This window comes from Mustela nigripes, chromosome 5 (assembly GCF_022355385.1).
Source record: "Mustela nigripes isolate SB6536 chromosome 5, MUSNIG.SB6536, whole genome shotgun sequence".
NCBI lineage: Eukaryota > Metazoa > Chordata > Mammalia > Carnivora > Mustelidae > Mustela > Mustela nigripes.
Genome location: NC_081561.1, coordinates 11,129,368 through 11,152,299, shown reverse-complemented (window position 1 = coordinate 11,152,299; position 22,932 = coordinate 11,129,368). Strand labels below are relative to the sequence as shown.

The following is a 22,932-nucleotide window of genomic DNA, read 5'->3' as shown; positions in this document are numbered from 1 at the left end:
AGATAACTCTTCTGGAGAAGGTGGAAGGTAGATTTTGAGGTGGGAGAAGGTAAATGCAGGAAGGTCAGTTGAGAAGCAATTGCCAGGCTCCCACTACATGGTTGTTGAAGGCCTGAACTAGGAGAGGCAGTGAGGAGGAAGATGGGGGCCAAGTGGATTGAGTTCCAGGTTGGGAAGAGAATCTGCAAACCTCTGAGCCTCCTATCTTGGGCAGCCGTGTACATGCTATGAACTAAGAGAGATAAAGCAGCAGAAGGGAGTTTTTACACTTGGCCAGTTAGAGTAGAAGACACCTATTAGCTAGTTGGAGATATGGGACCGGAGGGCAAAAGAAGTATTTCAGCTGGAGCTATGGTTCTCTTCTCTGTGTGTTTCCTCTAGAGACTGAGGATGCAAAGACAAGCAAAGAACAAAGGAGGGATCTCTTTGGAATATGATTAGTCTGTGAAGAAGCAGGTAGATGAGTGATCACGAGAACAGAGAGAAGAGAAGAAGCCAGAGGTGGAACCAGGGGAGCCAAGAGAGCCTCAAGAAAGACCAGGGCCGGGGGGATCACTGCTAGAGGCTACTGTAATTAGGGTCCCCTCAAAGAGGATTTATAACTCTAATGCTGATTCCCAATCATAATTAGAAGCACAGCTTTGGTAGTCCATGCATTTGACTTTGTTAAATACTGTCCCGATTCTGGAGCTGGAGGTGGGACTCCTGAATTTTTGTCCCAGCTCTGTGACCTTTTGGCCAGGTGGCTTGGCAAATCATTAACTTCTTGAGCTTGTTTTTTCTCATTTGTAAGGTGAAGGAGCTGGAGTGTAATTGTTTGAAGTTCCCCTGGCTTTGAACTTCTGTGCCCCAACTGTTCTGGCCCTTGGCCAAGCCCTAGCTTCATTTCTAACTGCCACCCTCCCAGGCTCACCATCCAACTGGCTATAGAATGACTTAGCTCTCTTATCTCTCCTAGATTTGTTTCTCTGTTGACCTTCCCTGCCCTAGAGATAAATATCCTGGGGCTGGTGGGAGAAAGAGGCGATCTTGAATAGACAAACCCCTTCTCCTGGGTTTTTCTAAGATAGTCAGATAAGCACCCTTCTGACTTTGTGGCCTTAAGGCATCACACCTCCCATCCAGAAGGAGGAGGAGATCCCTCCACCTTCTTCCAGCCGGAACAATTAACTCTTGATCTGCCTGTCAACTCCATGCACTTTTGAATGAGATGGTTTGTGTTCTGGCTAATTTAATTTAATTTTACTGTTATCTTCTCGGATGAACGCTTGCCCCCCAAAGCACCAAGCGTTTTCAAAAGCTAAGCACCTCCCCCATTTTTTCCCCCACTTTCTCATAGCTTGGACTCTGCTGGAATCTAAAGAGGTGTATCCAGGACTCATCAGAGTAATAGCAATAATAATAAGATTTTGTCTTGCTCTCTTGAGGGCAATGAATAGTTTAGTTATTGCTGTTTGCAGGCACATATGCCACAAGAGGTTGCAGGAACCATGACTCATTATTAATTCAGAGAAATACTGCAAGATACAGTTCTGATATGTCATTGTGAGCAAGAGAAATATCAGCTGTGTATGAGTATATATTTATATTGAATATATGATTTGTAAATTAATAAATAATATAAAATTAAATATTATATTATAAAATATAATATATGTGGAAATACATAATTACATATTTATATGTACTATTATATATATATATAAAATAGCATAATTAGAGAAGCACCCAGCCCTTGATGGAGAACTGACTGGAGCCTGAGTGGGGAGGGAGCATAAGTCCAAAGAGCCATCCAGCAAATTAATAAGTTGTCACAATAGTTTCCTAAGCCTCCAGCCGTGTTAAGGTACTTGACTTGGATTAACTCATTTCGTTTTCACAGTAAAGGCATAAGCTGGGTGCCCTTACCCTCACCCCCATCTTGTCCATGGGAAGTGGAGGCACAAAAGGAAATAATCTATTCATTCTATAGACATAGCAAGAATTGTCTTCAGCACTTCACTATATAATGGAGTTGAGCCCCGTTGGAGGACACTGTGTAGTTGAGCTAAAGATGGCTTAGCATTCTGGAAAAAGAGAATTCTCGTCTCTGACACCAGCAGTGGGGCTTTGGGCGAATGATAATCTGGCCTCCTCAGGCCTGTCTCTTTATCTGTAAAACGCGGAGGTTGGGTCCAGGTATTTTCTAAAGGTCTCTGGAAGTGCGTGTAACCCTCTGTGTGGGAGAGCGGTGGGTGTAGACGCAGACTCTGTAGCTTGCCGAGATAGTACGTCCAAGGCAGAGAATACCTGTCAGCGTGGCAGGCGTCAGGCAGCACCGGGTGCGTGCCCTCCACGGTCATGCCAAGCGAGCTCTCCTCCTAAACCCTCACCTCCGTGGGCAGCAGGAAGGACCGCTGGGAAATCACGGACCACTGTCAGGAGAACTCACCTAGGGTGCTGCGGTTAGCCAGGACAGCGGTCTCAGAGCTCCTGGGGCACGTCTGAAGCATTAGCATGCTGCTTCCCAGCGGGCGGGAGGGTCACTGGTGTGGGAGACGAGGAACATCCATCCCACATGGGATTTCAAGCCGCCCCGCATCAAGCACGGTCCGGTGCTCCGCTTCGGGCCGGATGGAGTCCCATGGCAGGGACCCAGCTCCACATGCCTCCAGTTTATTTGTGCTGATTAGGTCGGAAGTCCCTTACCTTTCTACTGTTTTATGTTTCTTCTCTTGTCCTTCTTCGTGGCCGCTAGAATCCTACCGGCACCCACCCTCAGCTTCTACAGAACTGGTCCTAACTCTGTGACTTTGGATTTCATCGAGGGCTTTCTTACCAGCTATTCCCGGCACTGAATGGGGCCCCAGAGCAAGGGACAAAGACCAGAATGCTCAGCTCTCTCCCTACTCTAATCACAGCACAGCCCCAGTGGAGCGATCGCCCTCAGATTACTTTGGTGCAAAGAACCAGAATCTTTTTGTCCATAACTCTGTGACTTTTCTTTTAAGTCACACAACTCAAAAGATGGAAGAAAAGAAACAGATTTTAGGATTATGACACATCTTTAAGTGGTTCCTCAAGCTGGGCTAGGGATGCTGTGTGATTTTCTCTTCATGTATGTGAATTTTTGTTAGGAAAAACCCCAAAGCTTCCTAGCATATAAATACTCAGCAAAACCAGCTCGATCACAAACCCCTCCATTTCCCTTAAGCTTCCCTTACTGCTCACCTGTCTACGTGATAGACTTTATGGATCTCAGAATTGTCAAGAACAAGAACTTCAACCTTATTCTTAAAAAGCATCATCAAGCTCCCTGAGTACTGACTTCTATGGCTTGATCTCCTTTTCTCTGGTTGAGTAGTTGCCCTAAGAGGATTAACAGTAAGAGTAGGACCCCCCTCCCAGGTACTGACTAGAGCGGAGCTGCCTTACATAATGCAGCACCCCTGCCCCAAGAGGGGAGGCCCAGGACACAGCACAGGACTGTGGTTATGGGGCACAGAACAGGGGGAGATGATTAATATATGTCAGTTCTAAAGGAATGAAAAGCCCGGGGCTGGCAGATCAAGTCCATGTTTCTAGAGAAGCAAATCAAATGTTGGGGGGGGGGGGGGCAGGAATCCAAACAACACCTGCCAAAAATTCCATGAATATGTAAAGTCCCAAGCATGCTCCACCGGAGAGGCAGCCCCTCCCCCAACAACTGATCATCGTCCCAGTGACTCAAGTGCATCCAGACACTTCAGTGAAGCAGCAGAGAGGTCACTTTTAGTTTTTCAAGTGCTTGTGATGAATTTACGGCATCCGGACTCCTCTGTGCGCTGGGAAGGAGCGGGCGCATCGTAATGGCTGCCATCACACCGTGAAACACGACTAACGCCAAGAAATGAACTCTTCCGAGCCTTTGAAAGGCTTCCAAGAATGTCAGCACGTACTGCTTGCCCGCTCTCTGCCGAATGCCTACTTTGGCTGTCTGCTTAGTACTGAATGTGCCAGACAGGCCTTCGTACAAGGGAGAGAGTGTTTGGACCCATGAAAGGGGAGGGCAGAGCCTTTCTGATGGGAATGGTGAGATTCAAGAAGTAGGGCGGGAAAGTGGCCAGGTGAGGAGGGGCCTTGAGGAAAGGTATGAATCAAAGACCAAAGAAGAAAGAGGTGTCATCTACCTACAGGTGACAAGTTCTTCGTAGCTCCCGGCCATCCAGTCTGGAGATGTAGACTACGGCCATTCTATACCCATGCTTGATTATCATGGAAAAAATGCTTGTTGATTCTCCCTGTATCCAAGGACTTCGTGATCAGCTTAGAACAAGAATTTATAAGCCCTGCCAAGGCATATATAGTCTACTTTTGTTTCCATTTGAACACCAGATATTAATGCCATGTGTACCGTTGGTTATTTGGGAATTTCTCCGACTCTTTCTGCCTCTAGTGTATGCAAAGCTTGAGAAATGTCTGGTGTGGCACATCTGAAGGTCTTGGAATATTTTATTCTTTAAGCTGGCTTTAAGAAAGGAAGAAAAGTGTTTCTGTATAGTGAACTCTTTACCAGTGCTACTCATAATTCCTTGGCACAGCATCTGGTGTTAGAGGAAAAGAACGCTTCGCCGAGAAGGCAGTCTGATGTCATTGGTGGCAGACACAGGACGTATGTATCTGTGTTTTGTCTGCACCATCTGTTTTTCTCTTTACAGGCTATTGTTCCCATTTGGTTTTCGCTCCCTTCCAGGAATCCTGCCTCTCCATAAGAGCAAGGGCTCTTGGTGTTTAAAGGACTGAGCTAGCATTCTAACATGATGTCCCTCTGTTCTCTTCTTCCTAGAATCTTATGGCAAGGGCCTTATACGACAATGTCCCTGAGTGTGCTGAGGAGCTGGCCTTCCGCAAGGGAGACATCCTGACTGTCATAGAGCAGAACACAGGAGGACTGGAAGGATGGTGGCTCTGCTCCTTGCACGGTCGACAAGGCATTGTCCCCGGCAATCGGGTGAAGCTCCTGATTGGCCCCATTCAGGAGACCCCCTCCGGTCAGGACCAGCCTACTTCTGGACTGATGCACCAGTCCTTTGGCCAACAGAAGCTCTATCAAGCGCCAAACCCACACGGTGCTCCTCGAGACACCATCTATCAAGTGCCATCTTCCTACCAACATCAGGGAATTTACCAGGTCCCCACTAGCCACGGTACCCAGGAACAGGATGTGTATCAAGTACCACCATCAGTGCAGAGAAGCATTGGGGGAGCCAATGGGCCCCACTCAAGCAAAAAGGTGAGTGAGCGGCCGACTGGATTTGTGTTTCTCCTTACTTGTTTCCATTGCACTCAGAGTGGTAGAAATGTTCCCAGAACAAAAGCTTGAAACTCTCAAGAAGGAAATATATCTTCCGAAGAGTAAGTATACCCAAATACCTGAACTTGGGCATTGGTTTTGCATCATTTTTCCATTCATTGGTCAGCAAAACTTTGTTTCCATGTAATTATAAGTTCTTGTGTCATTCCAGATCATACTGGACCATTAAGTTGTTTCTTTCTGATAGATCTGCTTTTTGGCCTAGGTTCTATACTCAGTTTCCAGTCTTTTCTGTTTCCTCCTTGAGTTGTACAAGGCACCAAATTTTGCACAAGTACAATGATGCAGAAAGGACTCTTCTTTCACTAAAAGCTGAATCGTGACCCCATTGACCTGGCTGCACAAAGAACCCACCAGAAGTAAAGGGAGCGAAGAGGCTGGAAGTGGGTCATGGCAACCAACTTTTCTGTAAAGTTGTTAGTTTCAAGGTTGTCCAATTAAAACATGTGGACACCAGTGAATTTAGAAAAGAGCCATCCTCTTGTCCTTCAAGTAATTCCTATAATAATGCCGGAACCAGTGGATGAAAACAGTACAGCTAAAATAGTTAGGAAACCATTATGTTAAAAAGAAAGGGGGGTGGGGAGGACCTCTGCAGCACTCTGTACAATTCTAGATGTCTCAACAATTTGACATAAATAGAAATTTGTTCATCAAATTCATTTTAAGCATTTAGTATATGTATTTTTTTAAGATTTTTTTTTTTTTAAAGTAATCTCTACATCCATCCTGGGGCTCGAACTCACAACCCCAGGATCAAGAGTCACATGCTCGACCAACCAGCTGAGTCAGCCAGGCAGGCACCCTTCATTTAGTATATTTTTGATGCTTGTGATACAGCGATGAACCAAGGAGTGAGCAAAGCCTTCGTGATGCTTACGTTGTAGTGGGAAGACAAGCAAACACTGTAATGTCAGGGGGAAATACCTGGAAAGAAAATAATGTTAGTCAGTGTTGGCCAACACCAAGATCAGGTTTACGTAAGCACTGCAAGGGAGGGCTTTTTTCTTTCATTAATGGGCAAATTCCAAGGGTCTGCAACAAGTTCTTTGAGGTCTGGTATCAAGAATGGACTGATTTAATGGAATGAGAAATAAGGGAAGACGCAGTTAGATATGAGAAGGACCTTGCTGGCCCCAAGAACACCACATATGCCTGTGTCCTGCTTCGAGAAAATCTGATACAAAGGCTGAATTTACACAATCACGTCCATTACGGAATATCTGTTCTCAGGATAATGGAATTCTCTGTTGGACAAAAAATGGGAGGGGGAGAATCACTGTTGGATTCCTTAAAATAACAAAACCAGGAATGTATTTTCAAATCACCTTTTATACAAAAGGTACGTAAGACCAACCATTGCTCAAGAGCACTTGTGTGGCATAAGCCCGGCGCATGCATGCGAGGAGGAATTCCTCAAGAAAAGGTGACTTGTTTTGCCCAGGATGATGATCACTCTCTGGAGGCAAAGTGACTCCGTCATGACCTTTCAGAGTCCTTCTTACCCAAGGGACTTTAGATTTAAAGGGAAAGCCAAACCAAGCCTCTGTCTCCAGAGGGGGAAAAAAAAAAAGAACAGTTGAAAGGTGTAACTATAAATAAATAACTTCTCTCATTCTTAGTCCTGGTTGTTTGCACCTTAAAAATAGCTCTCCCTCCTCGGAGCTAGTGTGAGGCAGACGAGGGGGACCAGAACAGGAAATGCTTGGCTGAAAGGTGGTGGGGTCTAAACTTTCATCACAGTTTATTTTGGCAGAAGGTGACATGTTTTCCCTTTTAGACTCAACGTTTTGAGTTCCAAGTCTGAAAAGTACTTCGGATTTCTTCCCATTTTATGTGCTGTCACTGGACGGCAGATTCGCTCCTTGACCCTCCATCCTTTTCAAGAGGACGGAATTGGACCACACCTTCCCTTAGATGGAGGCTGGAGTGTGCGCGTGAACTCAGTGTTTTGTTTGTTTGTCTAATTCAAAAATCAGTGAAACATTTTGGGTTTGCTGAACGGTGGGTGATTCCTGTTGGAGGAAGCCCTTCGGAATTGGACCTCTGCCAGCCTTCACAGCGGGGAGACTTTTACCAGAACTGAGAACTAGAGAATGCCTGCAGTGGATCTGAGGTGGCAACATGGCGGCAAGGATAGGAAGGGCAGGACAGAACGGTCCTGGTTCCTCCAGGCTGAACACCAAGTGTTCTGCAGCATATCCTGACCTCACCTTGAAAGTCAACTGAATGCCTCTGGTTCCCTAGACTGACTCCTTCCATCATGTCCACTGGGCCACTGGCTCAAACCTCCATGAGTATGAGGAGGAAAAAGCTCTTCCTTCCTTTCCTCTCGCTCTCTTCCTTCCTCTTTTCTCCCTCCCTCCCTCTCTTGCTTGCTCTCATTCTTGTGCTTTCTCTCTCCCCATTTCTTTTCATTTTCACCTTCTGTCCATCCTTCCTTCCTTCCTTCCTCGCTCCTTCTTAGTGGAGATGGCTTGGCTGCTAAAACGTCAGGTTAACCTTCTAGATAACGGTTGTTGAAAAAACTTCTATCAACATCTTCCTCTGTGAAGGGATCTTCTCAGTGGGTGATAATCACGCTAATGACTTAAGCCAAGGCCCAAAGAGTTCATCTCAGTACAGCGGGGATCGGGCAGGCTTTATGGGTTTTTGTTTTTGTTTTTGTTTTGTCTTCAGGCTTTTTTTTTTTTTTTCCAGTTCTTATTGTAGCTGACTTAGTGAATAGCCCTGTACCCATTTTTCTCCTTACTTTCCTATCTATAAAAGGGTGGTAAGCCCAGGACTAGACATTTCTGGAAGTTTAAGCTCTAGTCCTTAAAAGCTATTGAAGAAGAAAAGGAAGAGGAGGTAGATTTTGTTCTAAAGCATGAAAGTGTAGTTTAAGTTTTTTAGAGAACATAAGAATCATTTGGAGAGGTAGGGAAGGTGAGCTGAAATGCAGATCTCCAGGCCTTTCCCACCCGAAATTCTAATCCTGGAGCCTGGGAATCTGCCCTGGGTTGAGCTCGTGGGCTAGTTCTTGGGAGAGGTGACCCAGGACTGCATTTTGAGAACCTACCGTAAAGTGACCATGGTGGGGGTTTGGATATGTTCCAATCTGATTGTGATTCGGGGATTCCCTTATTGTAGCTACGGACTGTGGGCTTCAGGAGTTTCATCTACCACAGTTTTTTCCATGAATGAATCATATAGGAGGAAAAAAAAATTTCTGCCTTCTATCACTTTGACTTTGCTCTTTGGGAAGGTGCAGCTTCTACCACCTGAGACACCTGTCCTCGTCCCAATCACACTAAGTGCCATGCATCACTCATTCTATCAGCAGTTAGAAAAAGAAAGATAATCATGTCATCCCCACCCTTTTATGAAACAAGACAGCGTGAGTATTGTGCAAAGAGCATGGGCTCTGGGGTTAGGCTGACCCCTGGCTCTCTTCCTTCATAGCTGTCAATCCCTTGGCAAGTTCCTCGACTTCCCTAGGCTTTGATTTCTCCATCTGTAATTTGGGAACAATCCCAACCACCTCACAGAGTGGAACAACATGCAGGAAGGACATTGCCCAGGGCTTCAGTACTAGGGGCGGGGTGGGGGGATGGGTGGGCCGTGGAGGGTGGTGCAGGGGACCCACAAGGAGGTGGGGGGTGTGTGGCTTACAAGCTTAGTTCCTCTCCTCTCCCCTGTTTGTCCTTCCTTTTTCAGAGTTTGTTTTGAAGGGCCTCAGCCCTGTTTGTGTTTCTGATTGTGCATCAGATATGCAAATATTTTACTGCTAACACAGGGGCTGTTCCCTTGGAGTGTGTGGCACGCTCTCTCTCTCTCTCTTTAGTTCTGTAGGAACTTTGCACAGAGTGGAAAATAACTGACACCTTTCTTAATTTCACTGTCTTTTGCCCTGTGGGTTCTGGATGCCAGTGATGTTTTATCCATTAGGCATTACAGGGCAGAATGCCCAGGGATGTTTCAGAACCCCCTGCACCCCCCCCAAAAAAATTTTGACTCCAAAGTATGAAACACAAAAACTCAAAAACTGAAAAATATAATTAATAAACATTTAGACAAATGTGTAGGAAATAACTATCATGTCTGCCTCATTAATTGCTACATTTAGAGCTCAAAGCTATTTTATTACACTTGAAAACAATTTGTAGGTTAGATTCTTCTCACTTTGCAAGGATTTCTAAATATGCCCTGGGATTGCCAAGAACTCACAGGCAATTTTAAATTAACTGAGTTACTCACAGTCCAATAATTTGAAAAGCTAAATTATGTCTATGTTTTAACGTTCTCGATTCCTTAAAAGCAAAAATTCTACTTACTAAGGGGCTGTGGCGGAGAGTGGAGCTCCCAAGGCTCCAAAAGCTGAAGGGCCTCAAAGGTCTGAAATAGCTTCATTTTTCTACGTAAGCGGTCAGCAAAAACTGGCCCCTGAGTTCATCCATTCTGTGCCTTGATCCGATCCGCATGGAGAATGATACGTGTTTCTCTGATTATTTTTTGGACACATTGCTTTTATTTTAACTGATGGAATTGAGTTTGTTTTGCATTCTTCTGAAGATCAGTTCTGAATTAAGGGATTGACATCCAGTAGGGCAGGCAGGGACCAGAGCTGTCCTTTACATGTGGCATTCCCATGTATGGCATTTCCCACTAGAGGCCACACTCACAGCAAAGTGTCAGCACACAGATGACAGCCCATGAACACGGATCAGAGCCACTGAACGAGGCAGAAGCAAGAAATGAAGCATCTGATTTGAGTTGACCTTTGAATAAACTGAAAAATGATTCTGATCTTATCGCCCATCAATCATCACACGTGGTTCAAATCTTATCATCCAGCTCATTTCCATCTCTTGATGTCTGTCAGATTCTACTCCGGAGTTTTCCCCTAAGAAGGGAGTTGGGGGAGCACTTGGGTGTCTCAGTGGGTTAAAGCCTCTGCCTTCAGCTCAGGTCATGATCCCAGGGTCCTGGGATTGAGGCCCACATCAGGCTCTCTGCTCAGTGGGGAGCCTGCTTCCCCCCCGCCTCTCTGTGTGTCAAATAAATAAATAAAATCTTAAAAAGAAAAAAAAAAAAGAAGGGAGTTGGGGAATGCCACCATCTCTTTTCTGTAATCATAACTATCTGTACACAACAAGTGAGAGCATTCAAAGCATGACTGATGTAAAGTTGAGCGTGTCTGAGAACCTACCTTTTATTATTTATTTTTTTTAAGATCTATTTATTTATTTATTTGAGAGAGAGAGCACATGAGCATGGAGGGGGTCAGGGCAGAGGAAGAGGGAGAGAGAATGTCAAGCAAACTTCCCCACTGAGGGCGGAGCCCCATGTGGGGCTCAGTCTCACAACCTAGAGGTCATGACCTGAGCTGAAATCGAGTTGGAGGCTTAACCGAATGTGCCGCCCAAGAACCTACCTTTTATGCATTTTTCCCAGTAGCCACAAGATTAGCTGACTCTTCCATGGTCACATAGAGAGGAGAACGACACTATTTTTACTGGAGAGCGGAGCTTCCTCTGCATATTCTGTGATTTATCTAGAATGACTTTTCTTCTCCATGTTTTTTTTTTTTTTTTTTAGATTTTATTTATTTATTTGACAGACAGAGATCACAAGTAGACAGAGAGGCAGGCAGAGAGAGAGAGAGAGAGGGAAGCAGGCTCCCCGCTGAGCAGAGAGCCCGATACGGGACTCAATCCCAGGCCCCTGAGATCATGACCCAAGCCAAAAGCAGAGGATTTAACCCACTGAGCCATTCAGGCGCCCCTTCTTCTCCATTCTATCTGTAAACCCTTTGTCATATTTTAAAGCCCATGTCAATGTTCATCTCCTCTGAGAAGCCTTCCCATCTGCACCCCAGCCATTTTCTCTCCTCCTCTATTTTCTCCACCAAAATATGTTACCCTCTTCACTTAATCTCAAGGGAAGCTCATGGGTTCATTAAAACTACAGTGGCCATTACGATGGGTATGATGGGCTAGACTGGGGTGGCACTCAGAAAACTCTACATTTATCTAGACCCCGTGACATCATCTTTAAAGACCATGTCCTACCTTCCAAACTGGGACACGGCCAAATGTTGGCAGGAAATGATTAAAAGAGTTTCACCAGGTCTTCCAGGCCCATTCCTGAAAGGTAACATAAGAACCAGAAATAGATTTGCTATAATATCTGTACCTTCTTAGACACTGAGTCATCACGAATTACACACAGACGCGCGCACACGCGCACACACCCCCTCACCCAAAGCCATGGGTTAGGGAACAGAGGACTTCCCTTATTGGGATTTGAAGGATTGTGAAATCTGGTTGCCAGAGGCAACACTCAGTAACCGGCCAGCTAACTGCTATATATTCACAGTATGATTTGTCTACCAACAAGTAAAAATAGATTTAGAGGAAATGAAAGCTCCCCGAGAAGATAAACTCTGACTACACCTAACTTTCCTTTGTTCTCTTCCTATGCACACACAGCGACCCCTTGAAAATAGCAGGGAGAATCAGAGTGGGACAGGGCACAGAGGACGTCTGGTTTCTTCACTTATAAACTCCATAAAGGGACCAGGTTTCAGAATCATGCATCTCTCTATGAGGATAATCTGGATTTAAATTATTTTCCCCCTCAATACATGGCTTTTGGGACTGTGTGGAGAAGTGAACGTCCATCTAAATTCCTTACCCTCAAGAGTCAAGATGAATTCTACAGCTTACACAGAACTGGAGGACCTTGAGCACTTAGGGGCAGGACTCGATGAGCTCACTTTGAAAATGAGAACTCTCTCCTCCCAGCGGAGCCACCCACGCCAGGGGAATGAGCAAACTGGAACACCTCCCTAAAAATGTACAAAGCTCTTTTTTGTTTGGCCAATGCCAAGGCCGCCCAACTCGGTCGCGGTTTGTCATAAAGCTCACAGATAGTGCGTATTTCGGAGAGTGCATCAGTAACTTCTTGTAAACCAAAGTCATTGTCCTTCCTTCTTCAATGATTTCATGCTGAGTGACTGTGCTTATCAGAGCGATTGGGTCAGATGTTGTGTGTGGTGTGAAGGCTGGTTGAGTGGATAATGCCATGTGAGGGAGGAAAAAGAAAACATTTATTTATTTGATTTGATGACAAAACTCAGCCTTCATATTGGTGGAACAGGAACGTGCCTTTAAAAGCAGGCTTGTTGGGTGGCTCAGTGGGTCAAAGCCTCTGCCATTGGCTCAGGTCATAATCCCAGGGTCCTGGGATCCAGCCCTGCATCGGGGCTTTCTGCTCAGCAGGGAGCCTGCTTCCCTTCCTCTCTCTCTGCCTGTCTCTCTGCCTACTTGTGATCTCTGTCTGTCAAATAAATAAATAAAATCTTAAAAAAAAAAAAAAAAAGGCAGGCTTGTTTGAGTATGTTGTGGAAAATGAGAGCAAGATCCTATCAGGAGTGGGCTTGGTTCTGAATAGTGCCAGACCCCATTGCCCAGGTGGGTTTCTAGAAAGGTATGCTGCTGCTGCTAAGGAATCCCAGTGTGACTCACTTAGGTCAGTGTGTCTTCTCTCCAAGTTCTGTGTAACTACGGTAACATGTGACAAGTACCAAGGGACTCTCTCTTAAAAGCAACCCCCAAGTAGGCTGATTTTTGAAGCAAGGAATCTTCAGCCATGCCATAATCACCTCTGATTTGTTTGAGTAGTTTTTCTTGGGTTTTCTTCAAGCAGGGGGTGCTTAAAGCAGTGGTTTATCATACTGGTCATTTATTTTCCAATTTACCACCAATTGTCTGTGTAGCTCTTCGCAAGCTATGAAGTTACTCATTTTTCACGATAGCTTTAGGACGAAAGTAGGGGTGACCTGAAAGTGCTCTGGGGTCCTAGCTCCATGTTAGGAAACCTTGCATCCGTAATCTCATCTGATCTTCTCAACAGCTTCAGAAGGAACCGGGGTGTTCCTTACACCCCCCTCTCTTTACAGGGGAGGGATCTGAGGTCTAAGAAGTGAGTTAACTTGCTGAAGGACATACCTCTGGGAAGAGGTGGCCTTGGTATTTGAACTCAAGTCTTTCTGACTCTGAAGCTGATGATTTTTACATCCAGGCTAATGGTTGATGTTGCCAAGCCCTAAAATAAGAGGGCTTGTTTAGGACGTTTCATGAGCAATTCTAGCTCATCACAATCCTGGGTGCTAAACAGCGTCATCTTGGCCAGGAAGAATTAAAGTCACTTCATAAGGCTCCCACCCAAGCTGGAGAGCAGCCCTATGCTGAGGGAGTGGGGGTTGAGGAAGGTGGAAATTCCCGCCACCCAGAGGCAATGGTCTGTTTCATGGCAGGCTGATCCGGAAGTCCCAAGCCGATGATTAAGGTGATGTGAAGACCGTGGCATCACTGAGAACACTGCTGTGTTGGCTTTCTCTACCACTGGAAGCACCATCTTTTCAAATGACTTCCAATGAGTCCGGATGGATAACTTCACTTAACCAGATACATTGGTCTCCCCTTATCCACAGTTGTGTTCTCATGATTTCAGTTACCTACGGTCAATCAGGGTCTGGAAGCAAATGATCCTCCTTCTGACATACGGTCAATGCCTGTGTCACTCACCTCACTTCCCCTCATCACGCAGGCATTTTATCATCTCATGTCATCACAAGAAGGGTGTGTACCATACAGTACAGCAAGATATTTTGAGAGAACATGTTCACCTACAGTGTATCATTATAATTGTTCTATTTTATTACTGTTGTTAATCTCTGACTGTGTTGAATTGATAAATCAAACTTTACCATAGGTATGTATGTGTAGAAGGAAAACACATAGTATATATAGGGTTCTGAACTAATCACAATTTCAGGCATCCCCTGAGGATCTTGGAACATACCCACCATGGATGAGGAGAGATTGCTATCTAGTTAAATCTCCCAGAATGGGCTTGCCAGGGAAAGGGGCACCCCCTAAATTTAAGATACCCAGATTTCAAGTTTTGCTTCCCAAACAAGGAAGTGAGTTTCTCAGTGAAACTAGGAAAGTAGTAAACTTCTAATCTGTCTTGCAAATGTAAGCAATGGGATATTGACAAAAGTAGGGGTGGACCTCGGGACCCAGCCAGCCAGGTTCGTTCTTACTTCTCTGCCATTAACCAGCTGATTAACCTCTCTGAACTCCAGTTCCCTCAACTGTGAAATGGGGAGTAGGGTTGAATTATCTCTAATGGTCTTTGCTAAAATTTTATGATCCAGATATCCTTATCTGATTCTTTCCCAGAGTCACTGGAAAAGTTTAGTAAAACTGCTTGATCTCAAGATTCTTAAAAAAAAAAAAAAAAGAAAGAAAGAAAGAAAGAAAGAAAAAAAAAAAAGACACTCGGGCACTGATCTAAATTTCAACTTGACCCTGTAAGTTTTGGCAAATCTTACTCCTCCTTTAGGATGCAGTCCGCCTTCCCATCTAGAAACCGCAGTCGCCCCCAGAAGATGGAGCTGTGGCGATAGAAGGCAAGGAGCAGGAGGAACAAGGGGGAGGGGTGGGGGTGGGGAGGTCAGCTGAGCCAGCTCGCAGCCCCATCCCTGTACAGGAGAACACTTCCCACAAAGCAGCTTCTTCAAGAGAACTATCTTCCCTGCTTTGGTACCAAAAGCTAAGAGAATGTTTCCTCCTAGAACTTATTTTATTTTTCTGTCCATTTTCCTCTGTTTAATCCTCTTGGATATGGCAGAAACCCTTGTCGGGTCAGATGTCTCTGGAAGCAACAGCCGTGCCCACAGCACCACGTTCTGCCACGTGATGGGTCTATCATCTCAGCCACAGCGTCCCTTCTCCCAGGGAGGCTCTGAGGGGTCTCCTGCGCAAGGTCTCCTACCCAGAGCTCCCAGCATTTGGGCCCTGAAATGCTCATGCCTTCCCCCCTTTCCACAATCACAGCCCCTTTCGGGCAGTCTGTGGACATCTAAACTCCCTTCCAAAATCCAGACCTTGTGGTTAGTGTCCTGTTGAATTTATTTGGGCATCCAAAGAGCCAAAACGCTGGTGCCTTTTATAGTTCTCCAAGAACACCTCGGTCCATGGAATTAAAAAAAAAAAAAAAATGACTTCACTGGACCCAGCTCTGTCACCACGGGTCCCATTCAACTTTGTGCGGAGAAAGACCTCAACCGCGGCAGGAGCCCAGACGTCATTCCCCGCCGTGCTCTTCCACATTAAATGCTTTGAGCTGCTCTTTGACGCTCGGTCACTCCATAACTAAATATTGCTTTAGCACTTGCTGCACAAAGAGCTTCCTGAAAGCAGCAGGGGAGGCGTGCTGGAGGCTGGACAATCAGGGCACTGTTTCCATGGAGTGGTTTGCCTCCTGAATGCTGTGTCTAATGAAAGTGACCCAAGAGCCCTGTTCCACTTCTGAGCCTTCGGTTGTGACTTTTTCCTCATTTGGAGGGGGAAAAAAAAGAGAGAGAGAGAGAGAGGCTGATCGTGATTTAGATGGGGCGAGCGAAAGGCTGAGTTCTAGCCTAAAAATCAGACAGCGAAATATCTTTGAAGGAAAGTAAATCACCGCCCAAGAACAGAGGGGGGAGGGACCTCGATGAGCTCAAGAGAAGCTTTAGGAAGGGTAAGCCATGCACTTGGCCCACAAGGGTGTATTTTCCGGGCCAGACTCGGTTTTCATTATATTGTTGCTATGTGCACAGTGAATGAGCTCACTGCTACACCCAAGCTGGGCAGAGAGCATTTATAGAGAATTAATAAACCCAGTGGAGGCAACATGTGGCTTTTCCTCTGGTCATGAAAAGAAACTAGTAATCTTCTATCTTAAACAGACGAACCTCTGTAACTTCGCTGTTTCTGAAAGCTGGACCCCAGTTCTAACAGGCAGACGGTGATAATAGTGATGTTTCTCTTCCTAAGAGTTTTTCTTTAAAGGGAAAGGGTCACACAGTTCATGAGCTTTAAGACAAAGAGGTTATTATAAGATCTAATAAATACCGTGGTGGCTCTGTGAATGCTTTTTAAGGGCATTTATATGAAATGAGTTCTTTCCAGCGGGCGGTTTTTGAAATCTAAATACTCCTGTTAATGCATGAAACCCAGGGATAGTATAAATTAAACTGGGGGGTTAGGGAGATTAGAGATAGACAGGAAGCGATCTGATTTTATTTTCCGCAGATGCCAAGAAAAATGCAAATGGCTGACTGCTGGTCGGTAAGGCCTACTTCTGAATTCAGACAATCTTAGGAACTGTTAATGGCAGAGTTATAAATCTGGACTGTCATTATTACGGTACGGTGGCACTTTTTAACTTCTCATCAATTACTCATTATACTTCCTGAGCACCACCTGGGTTGCCTAGGCCTTGATGAGGCCCAAGGGCACAATGCCAGGAGCCGGGTGCCCACGTTCCTGCTCTGCAAGGTTGATGGGTAAACTTGGGGGGTCAGTTATCGAGGCATTATCTGGATATCAAGAAGACACGATTGGGTCATTCTGGCCACTTCTGATGTTGCTTCGGGATGGAGAGATGTAGACCCAGAGAATTAAATCATGGGACACGGAAACCCAGACGGTTACAAAGACCCCTCTGTACCCTTCCAAGTGGGATGTCTTGTTAAATTCTGCTAAAATTATACAAAATTCTGTTTCTGTGATTTTTGTAATCGTTGAAGCAGGCATCTATCTAATGTAGAAGTATGGGCCATAATAATGATGAGAATACCCTAGAACCTGTGCTCCGGGCTCCCCGTCCCATCTAGGTCTCTTATCCATTCCACCCAGTTCTTTCTGTCAAACAGTAGAATTTTTCCACTTCCTTGTTACTGTTTTTGTTCTTCTTCACAGTTGCTGGTAGTACGGGAGGAGGGAAGGAACGAAAACAGGGGTGGGTGTTGGAGAAAAGAGACAAGAAGTGAGTGGTAGGGCTGGCATCAGAAAGAAGCAGGGTAGAACATGGCGGAGACCCTATTCGTCAGCTTTCCTGGGACTCTCGGCGGGGAGGGTCTGCCCAGGCACAGCTTGCTCCCCTCCCGTTTCCACAGAATGCCCCTGAGCAGGAGGCATGCGCTGAGAGGCTAAGGTCTTCCCAACCTCAGGGCCTTCACAGCAGTGAAGCCCCACTCCCAGACACCCCCGAGCGAGCTCTGCCCTGAGGAAGTGAAGTGGATGCCCACGGAGTCTTGCTGAGACCTTGGCCCCAGAGATACCACATGAGCGAGAGTCCTCTTGAAAGGTATTTCGCTGCTAGACTCCCAGCTGGGTATGCGCCCCGCTTCTTGGTGAGGGCCTCTTGACAAATCCAGCTTGTGATCTCCCACTGAAAAGGTCTTGTCTGAGGAGAAACCCAGTCAAGGGTCCTGGGTTTGGGACGTTGCTATCTTCCTCTTGGATAAATAGCTTTACTTCTATGCCTCATAAAGCATGTTTATCTCCTGGGGTTTTCCGCTGGAGTGTCTTGGGCGGTTAGGGTGATCGCTGTGACAATGACAATACTGAGAAGACCAGAGTAAAACAGTAACCCAAGTCAATCTCCTGATGGCTTTGGAAAACCAAAGTCTCTTGTCACTGGCTGCTTTGATGTGAAATTCCCATCGCCTCACAGACCTCACTGAGAACACTATGCATTTGTAAAGATTCATTTCTTTCGATTCAACTCATATCTAAATGATTAAATTTAGTTGGCTCCCCTCATTTAATCACGAAACACTCTGAAAGCCAACAGCCTGTGAGATCTGTGGTCACTAAGACACAGACCACATCCTCCTCATATTGGGAAGAAAGCAAAAATTGGCTCTTATCCTTTTCTGCTGTCTTGTCTCCTATATTTTTGAGTATCTTTGTAGGACGGACGCTGGATTTACAGATATTTGTAAGAAATAATTGAAGGCCCATAAAGATGTCGTCTACTTCCAGAGAGGATTTTATTCCCTTCTGCCAGCCTCCCAGCCACACAGAAATCTGATTTCGGGCTTTGAGATAGTCTTACCAACCCTGATGAGTGAAAACCTGGCTTCAGCCTGTGCGTGGGTGGCTTCCCTTCTAGCACCTTCTTACTTTTACATCCAACCCAAAGTAGGGTCCCAACCTTGGGAAGCCCTAGAGTCCAGTATTCCCCCACACCCAAAGACATGGCAAAAAGACACAGTGTGGCCTCTTAGACACACCTCTCTCACATCAGTCAGTGCCCCCCACCCCCGGAAAAAAGCAGCCTTAAAGTGTGGGCTTACCTCTGTGAATTCCTTCTCTGCTCCCAAAGGCGGACCTGATCGATCAATCGATCTTTCTCTTTCTCTTTCTTTCTTTCTTTCTTTCTTTTTAAGATTTTTATTTATTTGAGATAGAGCGAGAGAACAAAGCATGAGCTTGAAGAGGGGGGCAGAGGGGGGAGGCAGAGACAGACTCCCCACTGAGCAGGGAGCCTGATGCAGGACTTGATTCCAGGACTCTGGGATTATCACCTGAGCTGAAGGCAGCCACCCAACTGACTGAGCCACCCAGGTGCCCCTCTTTACTATCTTTTAATGCTATGAGGTGATGAAGACGATTGTTAATATCTGTTCCTCATTCTTTAAAAGCTGTCTTCAGTAGGTCGGTTGATCTGAATTCCCAGGTACACAACTTAAGTCCAAAAGTAAAGCTGTATAACCCAGCAATTATAATAGAATTATCATAGACAATTATAATAGAAATAACTAAGACTTCAGGGGTTTGCTGGATGCCAGGCTCTTTATGTACTTGATCTTATTTAATACACTAATAGCCTCTAAGTGCTATTATTTCCATTCTACTAATGAGGAAACGGGCTTAGAATGGACGGATGCCTTGGTCATGTTCTCACACGTGGTGGAGTCAGCTCTGACCTGAGTCTGGCTTATGTTCTCAGTCCCTTCCCTCATCAGATCAAATCCTTTCCATGAGCTAAAGACCTGGTATGCCCTTGGCCTCTGATACACAGCTTCCCGTGACCCGTGTCAGAGCTCCAGTTCCTTTCTGTTACGTTTTCCTTCTGATACTGAGGTAAACGGCGGAGTTTGTTTTATTTTTGCAAAACTCCCCCATACGTTTCTAGCTGGTGGTTAAGAAGAACACAGATGCTCAAGTCACATGCAGACTCGAGCCTAGGGAAAAGGAAACCAGCTAGCAGCCCTTCTTGGCCTCCGAGTGGTTCACACCAACCACTCGCACAGGTGATCATGCTTCCGTGGTTTCTGATTGCTTGACTTTATCTAAAATTCGCTCTGCTTTTTTTGCCATAATCACTTGCCCAACCTTGCCATGCATGGCTGAGAAGAGCCCATTCCGCTCCTTCTCCTGTGGGTCCCACTCATCCTAGAGCTAACTCACCTAGACACCAACCTTGTCCTACACGGGCAGGTCTGTTTCCTGTCCTGTCCAGTTCCGTACCATCTTGTGTAAGAAGAGCCTCGAGTTTTCCTTTAGTTCATTAACATATCCAGTCAGTGCATTTATCCAAGCCTTACTACAGTCAAGGCACTGTGCAGAGCCCTGCTGTGTCTCTACAAATGAAGAAGAAACAGGCTCTATCTCCACCATGCCCAGAGAAGAAATGGGAGGTACCAAAACAGACCACAAGTGATTAGTTCCCTTAGAGACGGATGCATCATGTGCTTGGGACGGTCCAAGAAAAAGGTGTTCTGTCTGGAAAAGCTCCATGGGAGAGAGACACTCAGCCTGGCCTTGAAAGTTGAATAAAATATGAATCTGAGAACAGGAGGAAGAGTATCTTGGACAGAGATACAGCGTGAGTGAAGGCATAGACGTGCGGCACACGGGGCATGGGTATAAAATGGTGGACTTCAGTCTTGTCAAGGAATGGAATTGCTAAAGAGCTTTCTGGGCCCTGGCCTCAGAGATTTTCAAGGGATTGAGGGAGGAGGGCAGAAATACATAGATGAAGGCAAGACGGGTCCCCAGAGGGCCAGAGACACGTTTAGTTTGGCCAGGACACTATTTGAAATATTTGAGCCAATTCTGGAAATCAGATTTCACATTAAAAAAAAAAAAAATCCAGATTTCTGGCTTCTCCTGAAAATTTGAGAGACTTAGCAACACGGGGCATCTTTTCTCGGGGTGGCAGCTGGCTGGAGCTGAGGAATGGCTGCTTTCCTCCGGGAGGTTGTGGGTTCTGTCTCCCCAGCATGAAATCCCAGCTTGTTTCTCCCTCCACCTCATCTGCTGGGCCCTGTAGGCATCCAAGACTCGGGCCCTCGCTGGGCTACAGGTGCAAAGCCAGGCCAAGGACTGGGGAGGTGTGAGTGGCCCAAGGGCCTCTCTTCTAGCTCACTGGCTCACACGTGCTGGCTGCTGGGGGATCCCTTGGCCCCCCATTGCCACCCTTTAAATTTTCAGCATGCGAGGCTCTCAAAATTATGAGACATTGGAGGTATTTAAATCATCTCTAAAAGCAGCTCTTGATGGCCAGACTCTAACGCCGAAAATGGTGAAAATCAAACACATCAGAGTGGGGGATGGGGGAATGCGCGCGCGCGTGTGTGTGCATGTGTGTGCGTGTGTGTGTGTGTGTGTTTGCTTGTTTTTAGACAAGCACTTCATTAGAGCGCTAATGTAACCCCACTCTCTGGACTTTGGATGCCACCCTCCACCCCTGGGGAGATTTATTAAATGGAGTTTTCTTTCCTAAATGTCTACATCTGGCCGCCGCCTTCTCTTCAAGTGTCCACCTTCAGTTTCTTCAGTTAGTTGACAAGAAGAGTATACTAACATCTGAGGACCAGTCAGATTCCTCACGGGGCAGAAAATCCCGTATCCGGAAAATGCATTTCCTCTGCCAGGGTCCTCAGGAGGGGGATTGCCTTAGCCCTTGGTCCTGAGAGCCCCAAGAATCCCCCTTTAAGCCCCATTTGCATCAATTCTAATGAGCTAAGAGGTCAATATGGGAGTTCCTTGTAACTATAAATAAATACACAGAAAAAAAGGAAAACACGAAAGAAAAACCAAGGGAGGAAAAAAGGAAATGAAAAACCTGACTTTGTTTCATTGAGAAAATTAGATTTGAAATGCCCTCTGTGTAGCAATGCCATCATGCCTTGCCTCGCAAACACCCAGGAGAATGCTTCCGAAATTTACATCCCCTTGGCTAGACCTTGGTGTTCCTTGGAGGTTGAGGTTCAGTAATTCCGGGACAGTAGAAAGGTTTTTGTGTACTGTGTCAGGCAGGAAGAAAAGGTCTTGTGACCACAGAACTGGATACTCTGTAAGGTACAGAACAGTCAGCACTTTCCTCCGAGGAGAGAACACGCAATTGGCATGAAAGTCACCCAAGCGACGGGTTGAGGAGGAAAATGTCCAAAAGTAGAAGACTTCAGCTGCTTGTGCTTTCAGACGTTACAGAGTGGATCGCAGTCTGCCCTGGCTGTGTCTGACCAGAGGCAAAATGCTGGTCCCTTTTAAATGCTGTGTGTGGACCAGCGTGAATTCGATGGTACCATCAGGAATGCTGGAATCGGGGAGACTGTATTTTGTTGGCTTTTTCCCCCCTGTGGTTTTCGCCATCTGTTTCTTTTAACGCATAAACAAGGAAAATGACTGACTTGGAATGCAAAGTTTTTAAAAACCAGATGACCACAGGCATCCTCCAAATGAGAAAGAGAGAGCGAGTTGAGGTTTTGTGACATTTGTCAGGAAGTGAGAAGTTAAATACTGGGAAGCACGAATGCCCTCTGCCAGGGAAGGTCCCACAAAGGCAAGGAAGAGCTTTGTCGAGGACCCCGCCTTTCTGAGGTCTTGCCGTATGTTTACATCTCACCAAGGACTATTTTCAGATATGGCACCTCCCCCTCTATCTCCCAGCACCCCCTTCCCATCTTTAAACTAAAGATGGAACCACTCAGCTGGCCTTCAGCATAACCAGCCTTGGTTTTCCATTAGCATTATTACCAACTTGGCAACCTTGGACAGAATCCACTCTTAGAAGCTTTCAAACCGCACAAAAGCTGTGTTGTGTGCAGGTTCTATTATAAAGCCAAAATAGAGAGCTATAAATAGAGGGGCTGATGAGATACACTCAGAGAAGATCCTTCACTTCTCTCCTAGACAAGAGTGAGTGAGAAAAAAAAATCATATAAGGGCACTAGGAACACAGCGCGTCTTTCTTGAGCAAAGGGCACGCCGCTTTTTAAAAGGACGATTTACTAGGCATGGTGCAGTGTCCACTCTGCAAATGGTTCTGTATGCTACATGCCAACAAGAGTTTAAAGCCACAGATTCCTTTTCTTAAACCCGAGGCGGTGGAGAGATTTGATGGGATGATGACTGCAGTTCTAATCTCCTTTACATCCATGGCAAGAAGTAATGAGCCGCAGGCACTAGGGCAATAGTTAGCGTCTTAGAGCTCCCCGGGGAGGAGGGCATTGGTGCCTTTGGCTGTGTTCCATCCACTGCAACAGAAGATGAACGCGAGCATTTTTCACATAGCTTTGTAGGCAGCCTGACGCCAGAATTTTCACATTAGGGAAAGGATAAAAGATGACGGCTTCTTAAGGAAGAGCCAGCTCTGCCTCATTTACAATGCTCAGTCTCCTAAAAAAATTAAAAAAAAAAAAAAGTGATGGGCCATACTAAGGGGGGGCTGCTATTAGTCATTCGGGGGGGAACAAGGGTTAGGCA

At 45.9% G+C, this 22,932-nt stretch overlaps 1 protein-coding gene across 3 annotated transcripts in view; it reads left to right on the top strand.

The window, feature by feature from the left end:
- The window catches only part of NEDD9 (neural precursor cell expressed, developmentally down-regulated 9), a 187,595-nt gene that overhangs the window by 154,067 nt on the left and 10,596 nt on the right, over window positions 1-22,932 (top strand). For all 3 annotated transcript variants that reach the window (XM_059399437.1, XM_059399438.1, XM_059399436.1), the window contains one exon: window positions 4,805-5,251. In XM_059399437.1, the coding sequence (XP_059255420.1) occupies window positions 4,805-5,251 (447 nt within the window). The remainder of the gene's footprint in view (window positions 1-4,804; window positions 5,252-22,932) is intronic.